Source organism: Andrographis paniculata, unplaced genomic scaffold (genome assembly GCF_009805555.1).
Source record: "Andrographis paniculata isolate CXL003 unplaced genomic scaffold, ASM980555v1 Contig14END, whole genome shotgun sequence".
Lineage (NCBI taxonomy): Eukaryota > Viridiplantae > Streptophyta > Magnoliopsida > Lamiales > Acanthaceae > Andrographis > Andrographis paniculata.
The window spans coordinates 2433858-2444377 of NW_026137424.1; the positions used below are offsets into that span (position 1 = coordinate 2433858).

Genomic DNA, 10520 nt, shown 5'->3' on the forward strand with positions numbered 1-10520 from the left:
AAATATTAAAATTAAGATAGTAATATGTCAATAAGAATAAAATTTATTTATAAAATAAAAAATTGCAATAAAAATCAGTAATTTCTTGTATAATTTAAATCATGATGGTTAAAACACATACTTATGATTTACAAATTTAAATATTATAGTATGTGCTAAGAAATTGTATTTCAATTTCATTCGTATTTTGGGTTTCAATAAATATGCAATTATAGAACTAATCCAATTATCATTTGAATTAATTTTGGGATGGAATCATGGAAAACACAATAATAATTTGGGTAGCAAATTTAAAAATGTGACAATACATTAATTAAAAAGTTTCAAAATTTTATTTTTAAAAATTTCCCTTTGATGCAGTTTTGGTAGTTACCAGCGCTGGGAAGGGCAGAAGAGTAATTACACACCCGATTCGCCCCTCCTCCGGAATAAATTCGAATTCAAAATGAAAGTGAGGTATGGCTATGGCGCCCGACTGCTAAAATTTTGTTTTTACGAATCATCTATCTATAAAAGCCGCCCAATTTTCGTTTAAAAAATTTGCCCATTCGCCTCACTTTCAGAGGGCTCCCTTCTTCCTTGATTTAACACAGGTCTGCTGCTGTTTCAACGAGCTTCGTCATTGCCGGAAACACCGTTATTTCCACGGCGAGTTCGTCAAATAGACCCCGCAAGGAAACTGTTCAAAGGTATTGATTGAAACGAACCCACGGGTTTCTAAACGGTGTCGAGATTCGAGATTGATTTTTGTGGTTGTTCTTCGATAGTGAAAGTTGCTATGAATTATCGCAGTTGTGCAGTAGTACTTTAATTCTTCCTTTAAGTAGATTTCGTCTGTGTTCCTATTCCCTTACGAACGAGTTTTTGAAATTTAGGGTTTAATATGAATATTTGGAAGAAATCTGAACAATTGGTATCTACTGACGGTTTTATGTGCTGTATTGTTGGGGTTGTGTTGTTAGATACAATGCCGGAGGCCAGGGATCGATTGTTGAGGGAAGAAGATCCGGTAGAGGCCTACAGCCGGAGGAGATTTTCCCGGCCTAGCGGGAGGGATGCTGGGAGAGTTGGTCCAATATTATTTGTTCTAGAAGACGGAGACGGCGACATTGAAGGGGGATCAGCTGCAGGAGGGCGTGGCAGGTGGAGAGACACGCCATTAGTGAGTACGCCTCTAAGAATGGGAGTGACAGGGAGGGGGAGAAGTGTTCTTGGTGCTCCAAGAGTATGGCGAACTCCTCAGATCACAGGCCGTGAAAACCTGTCGCCGCTGGGGAGAGGTGTACGAAGCAGCCGAGGCCGTGGAAGTGTCCTGCCGTCGTGGTATCCGAGAAGACCACTCAACGATATAACTGCGGTAGTAAGGGTAAATTCTCTGTTTACTATATACTTTCGAAGATTTGATATATCTTGTGCTGTTTTGTTTCTTGGTATTCATTTGATTGTGGCTGTTGCTGTTTGGAATCTTGATTACAAACTATGCTTTCATGGCTGGTTGTTTGTGCTTGTCGATTTTCATCGCTGGCGACCTTATTTAGGCTGCCTTTCATATCCATTGAAAATTTGTTGGGACAAATTGATCTTGTTTCTGTTAGTTTGCTATATTTCTCTTCAGAGTTTTTTTATGCTGATGATCTTATTTAGGCTCTCTTTCATATCCATTGAAAATTTGTCGGGACTAATAGATCTTGTTTATGTTAGTTTGCTATATTTTCCCCTTTCCTCTATCTATCTAAATGCTTGTGTATTTGTGTGTGCATGTTTGCGTGATATACGGTGCAATTTAGGTGGATTTGATCTGAGTATTGATTGATGATTGCTTAGTTGATGGCTAGTTATGCTCTCACGCAATTCGTATTGATTTGAGGCTTTTGCAACATCGATCAAACTGTAATCCTACTTGCCTTGCCTTGCCTTGTAGTTCTTGTTTTTGGCTGCATCATTCTTGGATACCAGTTTTTGTAATCTGCATTGATTCGAATAGTTATGCTTGTAACTTGCAATGTATATACGGCTTACTGTGTTCTTGATTATTTGATTGGATGGATCTAACTATAAAAATGTCGACAATGTATTTGAGGAATATACTGGGGTGGTTCTATTAGGTGATGGAGAGGAGAAGGGAGCGACGACAAAGAATAGGCGAAGGCCAGCAGAGGGAGGGAGGTCCTACTCTCCAGGACCGGACGCTGCATGACTCACCGGCACCTGCATCACGTGCTCCTCTAGAGCACAACGACGTTTCTATGACAACCCCTTGTCAGTCGGTTATAAGCAAGCGCTGTCCAATGAGCATCAATAAAGTGCAGAAGATATTGCTCGATATCGCCCATGGAGATTCTTCTTGCCTAACCCCACAGAAGAAGCTCCTGAACAACATCGACAGAGTTGAGAAAGTGGTGATGGAGGAGCTGAGCAAGCTGAAGAGGACGCCCTCTGCCAAAAAGGCCGAGAGGGAGAAAAAGGTCCGGACACTTATGTTGATGCGATGATATAGGATATGATATGATACAATGTGATATGTCGATTCTGATCCTCAACCAAGGTTGAGACAGCATTGCTTGTGCAGGGAACCCAAGGGTCGGGGACGGGTGGCCTGGATTGTATGGCTGATCATTGGCTGATGATCGAACTAACTTTCTTAGTTATATGATCATCGCTCGATGACACACACACACCCTCTTTATCATTTTGAATTCGAGTTTGGATTTGCATCGTTATCGCGATGTTTCTTTCAAGTTGGTGCCGTTATGATTGTGTAGGTGAACGAACGAATGAGGCTTTTCATTTTGGTTGTTATAGAACAGATGGATGGATGGATGGATGTGTACATAATAAAGATTTTGATGTGCTCAATTCTGGTGTTTGGATGTTCCATAAGGTGTTGTGTTCTGTTCTGGTTTAGTTTTTTTAAGTGTAGAATTTTTGTGTTGTAGCTCTGCAAATGCTATTCTGTTCTGGTTCTGAGCAGGCAGGAATTAGATAGATAGATTCATATTTTAATGATCATATATTAGATTTTATTGTTAGATAGATTATCTTTAAAATTTAAGGGTTGGGTTTTGATTTTAATTTTTATTTCTCTTTTTCTATATAAAATGTCTTAGGTAATTTTATTTATTTATATATGACTATGCATTTTAATATTATTTTTAAATTTTAATTAAATCATTGAATTATTTTTATTAAATTTTCTAATCTACATTAAGCGGATAAAGGGCGTAGATATTTCTATTATAGTTTAAGAGAAAAAATAACAATTTCAAAATCTTATTAAGATGACAATTTTGGGCCGACCAGATTTTTTCGTGTCAGATCGGCTTGGTTCCGTTTATTTATTTCGGCCAATAGTTGTAACATTAAATTTCCAACATTAGATTATAATTTTAATTTTGTTTTGTTATACTCCCTCTATCAACATCTTATTTATTCGTTTCCTAAGATGCATGTAGATTTTAGTATATTAGTATTATATTGATATACATAAAGATTATTATACCCCTTTAACGTTTATGATATTAAGTGGTGTTATTCGATGATATTTGTGTAATATTATACAAAGGGTGATGTAATTTTATATTTTAGTGGAAGATACATTTACTTAAAAAAAAAAAATAGATATAGACAGACTAAAATAGCAAAATTGATGAATTAGCTGCGGCGGAGAGAATATATTCATTTTTCTTTTATATAAAAGTATTTTTAAATATATATTTAATTTATTAAATTTGGTCAGGTCAGGCACAGCACTCATCTTACTGTGCCCGGGCATGGCGTGGTTCATTTGCACTGCAGGTTAGACATGGTTCAAAAATTTTTAGGCTTATTTTTTTAGGCCAAAATACAGTTTTTTCGTGCTGGATTCGGATTGAATTTTTAGATCATATCTATTTTTGCCAATTCTAAATCGTATCTTATTTAAAAATAATATTTATAATTATATTAATTTTATATTATACTCCCTAAGACAAGATATTTTAGATAGTGTAGATTAATAAGTTATTAATATTAAGTTATGATATTGTTTTATTTATTTTGTATATGAATAGTGCAGTTGATATTTTAAATATTTTTATAATTATATGTCAATAAAATATGTAATATGGATAATAAAATTTTATACAAATTAATAAACAAAATATATATATTTATTTATAATTAATTTTAATAAATTTTAAATATAGATACAAATATTTTGTTGAGAATATAGATAGAAATAAAAGAATTTTGAATAAATTTTATACATAATAAGTTAAAAATTTAATTAAATTGATTTGTATTTGTATTGATTAAGTATGAATAAATTTATAAAATGATATACTATATTTTAAAATAAATATAAATATATACTAGTTGGAAGAAGAAAAGGAATATAATAACTTGTCTCCCTCTAACACAGAACAGAAACACATGTTCTGATCCTTCAAGTACTCTATTCATTCGGCTTGTGCGTGTGGTGTGTTTATCTCCATATATACAGAGTTACATACACGTTGATTATTATATTATTGTTTACATAGATATAGATATAGATATAGATATAGATATAGATGTATGGTTTCTTGTTTTTATTGATATATATCATCAGATCCCGAAAAGGATCCTTAATTAATTAATTGCATTGGTAGGATATAAATATGACGAGGATGAGGAATGGCGGCGCGGGCGGGCGAGCCAGAGGCCGGTGAGGGCGCGCAGGCGGTGGAAGTACTCCGCCATCACCAGAAAGCTCTGCGCCGATTGCCGGACTGTCAGGATTCCCTGCACCTGCTCAAGGCTCTGCTGCCTCACTGTATCAGCCTGCAGATCAGATCAAAACACCATTAATTCAATTAATTAAAATTGTTATGGAATTAATGAAATTGTAGGTACCTGAGTGAGCAAAGCCTGGAGATGGGCGGCGAGTTTGTGGGTGGCCATAGAGATAGAGGAGATGTCTGAAGTGATGTCTAATATTAGGGTTTCAGTGAGAGATTGGTGGAGAAGGTGGAGAGCCTGGGTTAGGGCTTGCTCGGATTGGCGCGTGGAGTGCTGCACGCCGCACACCATTGCAGCCTGCTCCTCTGTCAGTCCCTGCTGCTGCTCCTCCTCCATCAATTGATCTATTTGCCCAACCACTATCTGCAATTGCATCATTATGATCAATCATCATCACTTATATATGTATATCATAATTCAGCATGCATGCATGACATAAGATCGATGGATCGATGGGCCTGGGCTTTTGTATTTGGTAGATAGAATATTGTTAATGGGAAGACATAGTACTCCATTAGCTAGATACAAGTACAGCAGGAGGAAGAACATGTTTGTGTAAGAAAAGACAGTAGTCAGACCAGAATCAAGAATCAAGTACGTACGTAGGTGTAGGCTAGGTAGGGTGGGGGTGGGAGTAGGTAGGTAGGTGAAGGTTTTATTTGTAATTTTGCATGTATGCTGCAGCTGCTTTTTTCTGTGGGATGAAAGTCAGACCCACTTCCGATTGATAGCCTTAATTTCGTCAACCCTTTTGACCTTTCCACACATTTCTACATGCATATAATCTTCTTACAACACACACTATTATTGTCATTTCTGTTCTTATTACAGAATTTTGTTTAGTTCCAAGTCTTTTTTAATTTGGAATTAAAATGATATTACTCATGTCCTCCTCCAAATAAGTCATATTTGGAGTTTTTTAATAGATTACAAAAAAAAAAAAAGAGGTAATCAAACAAGAAAAATGAGAATAAATTTAGATGACAGATAAAGTATTATTTTTACTAAAATAAAAAAGAGATATATTGGAGTGTGACTGATAAAAATGATATGAAGTAATAATAATCATAATAATAATAAGATTTACTGAAAAAAATAATATATATATATATCTATTCTAAGAATCATTTCACTACTAAAATACCTCATTTCAAACTATATCATTTTTACTTTCTAAAAGATACGAAAAGTAGCAATATATATATTTTGTATATTCTCAGCATAGTAACACTCGCCATTAATTAATTATCCATTTTAAGTTGATATGACCTAATTAATCTTCTTCTTGAATTAGGGTTTTAGCTAGTTTGACATGCACACACAAATACATATATACATACCTTAATGAGCTCCGATGGCCGGAAACCGCCCATCCACATTAAGCAGCGTTCGGCCGGAGTCTTCCACATGCCGGAGAGGATGTGGAAGACATCGGATTTCGCCGCCAAATTCTTGAGATTCATCAGATGGCCATAGTGTGCCAAGCAACTTTCCACGTAAATTTGGAGCTCGTTTTCCGGCAAGTGGTTGTGGAGAGCATCCCGGAGCACCACCATCAGCTGGTGGTGCTCCTCCAGCCACCGCGCATACTCCATGTCGAACATTAATGCAGCCTCTGCAATCTCACCGGTGAATTTATAACAAAGGTAAATAACTAATATATGATTCGATTGACTTGTATATTAATTTAAATGAACAAAATTAAATGATGACATAATAGGATATTCTTATTTTAATTTGTTCACTCAAATATGTTTTAACTATCATGATTTTCATATATATAACATATTTTATTCTCTTAAGAAAAATCAACATTCAATATAAAATAATACTACCTTCGTCCGGCTCTAGAGGTCTTATTTGTTTTTTATGCATTGATATTTTAATATTAATTATTATATCAAAATGTAGTATACATTAAGAAAAAATTGCAAAAATACTTCTCTTATAAACTAGTAGGACATTTGTAAAAAAAAATTATACAGATATAAGAATATTTTTAATATTAAGTACAATCAAGTAAAAGGTAAATGTGATCCTTAGAGGCAGACGAATGGTTTATTTTTTATATAATTGATACAATTTTTTATATCCTACATAAAAAAAATAAATAAATAATAAAAATACATCACATACAAGGTATTATAAATAGTATTATGAGTTAGGTAATAAAAGTTAAGGATGTAATTGTATTTTTATATAACTGAATTCGTTCATTCCATGTTGAATTACGGATACCTGAATTTATGCTGCCTGAAAAATGGCCTGTTTGATCAGAAGTTCCACCCACAAAAAATCCCTAATTAATTGCATAAAATTGTCTGTTAGTTAGTTAGTTAGTAAAATGATTCATTTAAATAACAAATAATTGAATTATTTTTATCAGTTAATTAATTACTTGGGATCTTGCCCTTTGCAATTCGTGTTCCAATTGAGCAAGTCTAATGCTACTGGATTCCAGCTGCTGAACATAAGCCTGCATGCAATTAATTAACACTCTAATTACTCTTAATTATATTATAGTAATTATTTATATTAAACAAATTAGACTCTTAATTAATTACCTTTTTCCTAAGCCTGCTTTTTCTAGCTGCTTCTCTATTCTGAGCAAGCCTTCTAAGAGTCTGCGCTTTTATATATATTTATATGGAAATTCCAAACAAAAATTGAAGTGGATTTATTTAAATAAATAAATAAGACCTTAGGGTCTGGTGTTTTAGGCCCTTCTTGGTCAGAACTTGAAGTAGGCCCTTTTCGATTTTCGTCACGCTGCAAAACAAAGGGAAATTTTTTAAAATAAAATAAAATAACATAACAAATATTATATTATATATATATATGATATGATATGAGGTAGTATGTAAGAAAAAAAAAAAAGAAAAAGAAAGTACAAGATCGGATTTACAAACAGTATTGAAATGCAAAATTACTAACCTTAACCACTTTTGTCTTATCAGAATTTCTAGGGTTTGACTCAATTAGTAGCATTGGCAGCTGAGGCTCTGCTGCTTCTTCTGCGGGCATCATCGTCATCTTGGTGCTTGAAGCTGAAACTAATGATCCATTGGTAGTTTCCTACCAATTGACCAAAAATTAAAATCAATTAATGATGGATTTTGCATTGTAAGAAATTGAATTTTGGATGGATCGATCTTAATTTGAGGTGATTAATTGATACCTTGGTTGAAGATGGCGATCCATGCACGGGCTGAGAAGGGAATGTGTTGATTTCAGATATCTCTGACATCGAAAACAACACCATCCAATAATGGATATATCAACAAGAAGAAGAAGAAATTATTATATACTATTTCATTGCAAAAATAAAAAATTGGAGATGGCCATGAGAGGATTTGATCGATCTGGAAAAGAAAGGACAGTGAAATATACATATATATAATTTCAAAAGGGGTGAATGAATTGGGAAACGGTTTGGATCTTTTGGTTTTTACCTGAGGGGAAATCATTTTCATTTGATTCTTCGAAGAAGTAAAATTAATTAAAGGGGCAGTGAAAATCTGTTCATCGCCTGCTGCCCGGAGATTCCTTATTCAAGATTTCTTTTTTTTGTTTGAGAAAAGTAATTGTAGAGAGAGAGAGAGAGAGAGAGAGAGAGAGAGAGAGAGAGAGAGAGGGAGTTGTTATAGTATATACTACGAGGTGGATGATTTTGGGCATCCAAGTGTTGGAGAAAAGCTCCATGGAATTGGAATTGGAATTGGAATTCCCCCAAATCGTGATTCGCCATTGCAGTAGCTGCTGCTGCTGCATCTTTGCTTCTGCAAAATTTATATTTTGAATCGAATTGAGAGAGAGAGAATTGGGGGAAATGAATTGAATTGAATTGAATTGATGATGGATCGAGTTTTAATTTGAGTAGTTGGATGATCGATCTTACTTACATCATGTTGAAGGAGGTGGACGATGATGATGAATTCGAGGATGACGATACTCCTCCTCCTCCTCCTCCATAGGACATATGATTCTGCTGCTGCTGCTGCTGATCTAATTGGACTAAATGATTATGATTCTTCTGCACCTCCATCTCCATCTGTTGTTGAAATTCCATGAATAAATAAATTATAATCAGCTTTCTTCCTGTGATGAAGATGATGAAGATCGATCGATCGAGATTGCTAATTATGTCCTCCTATACTTTCTTCGATTCTCAACACCATATTCTCTCTCTTTCAAAAACCATAGAGAGAGAGAGAGAAGACAAATGGTGTTTGTTTTAAATTTCTCATTTTTATTTTTCAGACGAATGATAGCAGAAGAAGAAGATGATGACCACGACTTTTTAAGTAATTTTGGCTGTATTTTTATATTTCTTTATTATTACAAAATATTGCACTACTTTAGTAGAAATACACACTAGTTTAATTTTTTTATTTGAGGAATTTTTCAATATAAGACTTTCACCCAACAAACAATATTGTTTTTTTATTTTTTATTTTACTTTTTACATTAGGTATATATAAGTATAGACCAATATAAAAAATAATATTTTATATTTCAATTATTGACTTTTGAAGTGAATATAATATATATTATATATATACATATTGTATTTTTTTAATAGAAAAAATATAGTATTTAAATTCTTTTTGTGAAATAACAACGTAAAATTAGATTTTAGTGTAATAAAATAAATAGAAATCAAGTGTAAAATCTGAGAAGTAAACACACCCTAAGGGTTAATTAAAGTATTGTTGAAAGATTATTTTTTTAGAATATAAAATAGATGGAAATTAGTTATAAATTTCAGATAAAGAATGTGATTAATGGAGAGAGATAACGTTGAGAATGATTATTGTTAATTAGACTTTTTGATAGATAAAATTGTTGAATTAAACAAAAAAGGAAATTATAATAATCGGGATTAGGTAAATCATCAACTACCTTGCTTCTACTTAATGGAACATCATATCCTTAATTCATTAATATTCATTTATTTTTATTAAAAACTGTGTAAAATAAATCCATCAGCAGATCTTTTACATTTTTTATTAGGTAATTTTTACACATTATTATTATTTCGCAAACTTTTACCAAAAAGAAATCATTAAATAAACAACACATCAATTTATTTATTTGTACCGCGAACAAAATCTAAAAACTACAATGTAATATTCAATATTGTTAGATATTACTCCCTCCGTCTAAAAAAAGGTGCAACAACACGGACTTTTAGGTGAGTAGTATTAAATAGGATAATTTAGAAATTAAGTGATGTGATGGAGAGAGATATATATTTTATTTTTTTATTTGGACGGTGCGAGTAGAGATTAAATATAATTATTTATTTCCTATTTTGGAAATATTGCAGGGTGTTTGAGACATATATTTGGACGGTGCGAGTAGAGATTAAATATAATTATTTATTTTCTATTTTGGAAATGTTGCAGGGTGTTTGAGACATATAAAAACAAAATGCTGGAAGTAGAATTCACAGTGAAATCAAGACCAATTTGTAAATGGTTATTGTCAAATGTATGCGGAAGTTTATATTTTTGTGTATGTATATATATAATTGACCGCCCATGTAGTTTTAACAACAATAATGTATTATGTATAATAATTGCAGAGACTAAATGGAGTCAAATGTATGATTACATGTATTGTCTAAAATCAAATTATTTCTTTTATTTGTCGTAATTTGACCCATCATTAATTATAATTAAAGGGAGGAAATTATATAAAGATATTTGTCTTAATTAATAATATATATATATATATATAATGAATACATTGAGATAATT

General features: G+C 32.9%; 2 protein-coding genes across 2 annotated transcripts; one reads left to right on the forward strand and one right to left on the reverse strand.

Moving 5' to 3' along the window:
• The first annotated feature begins 511 nt into the window (after nt 1-511).
• On the forward strand, nt 512-2957 carry LOC127258033 (protein POLYCHOME). The gene is made up of 3 exons (XM_051284675.1): nt 512-689; nt 963-1366; nt 2106-2957. The coding sequence occupies exons 2-3, from the start codon at nt 968-970 to the stop codon at nt 2490-2492; spliced, it is 786 nt and encodes a 261-aa protein (XP_051140632.1). The 5' UTR covers nt 512-689; nt 963-967; the 3' UTR covers nt 2493-2957.
• Nucleotides 2958-4427: 1470 nt separating this feature from the next.
• Nucleotides 4428-8975, reverse strand: LOC127259244 (transcription factor TGA2.3-like). Its single transcript, XM_051286437.1, has 11 exons — nt 8661-8975; nt 8413-8537; nt 7937-7998; nt 7693-7833; nt 7459-7527; nt 7323-7382; nt 7157-7234; nt 6997-7057; nt 6099-6373; nt 4873-5121; nt 4428-4800 (listed from the first exon to the last, which is right to left on the reverse strand). Exons 1-11 carry the CDS (start codon nt 8825-8827, stop codon nt 4609-4611), a joined length of 1479 nt encoding a protein of 492 aa, XP_051142394.1. The 5' UTR covers nt 8828-8975; the 3' UTR covers nt 4428-4608.
• Between the last annotated feature and the right edge of the window lie 1545 nt (nt 8976-10520).

Excerpts from the sequence above, each read along its gene's own strand:
- LOC127258033 (XM_051284675.1), top strand. The coding sequence starts at position 968 with ATGCCGGAGGCCAGGGATCGATTGTTGAGGGAAGAAGATCCGGTAGAG. Across the intron at positions 1,367-2,105 it reads ATATAACTGCGGTAGTAAGG|GTGATGGAGAGGAGAAGGGA; the intron begins GTAAATTCTCTG and ends TGGTTCTATTAG.
- LOC127259244 (XM_051286437.1), bottom strand. The coding sequence starts at position 8,827 with ATGGAATTTCAACAACAGATGGAGATGGAGGTGCAGAAGAATCATAAT. Across the intron at positions 7,999-8,412 it reads CCAAAATCATCCACCTCGTA|AGATATCTGAAATCAACACA; the intron begins GTATATACTATA and ends TTTCGATGTCAG. Across the intron at positions 7,383-7,458 it reads CTAAAACACCAGACCCTAAG|ACTCTTAGAAGGCTTGCTCA; the intron begins GTCTTATTTATT and ends ATAAAAGCGCAG.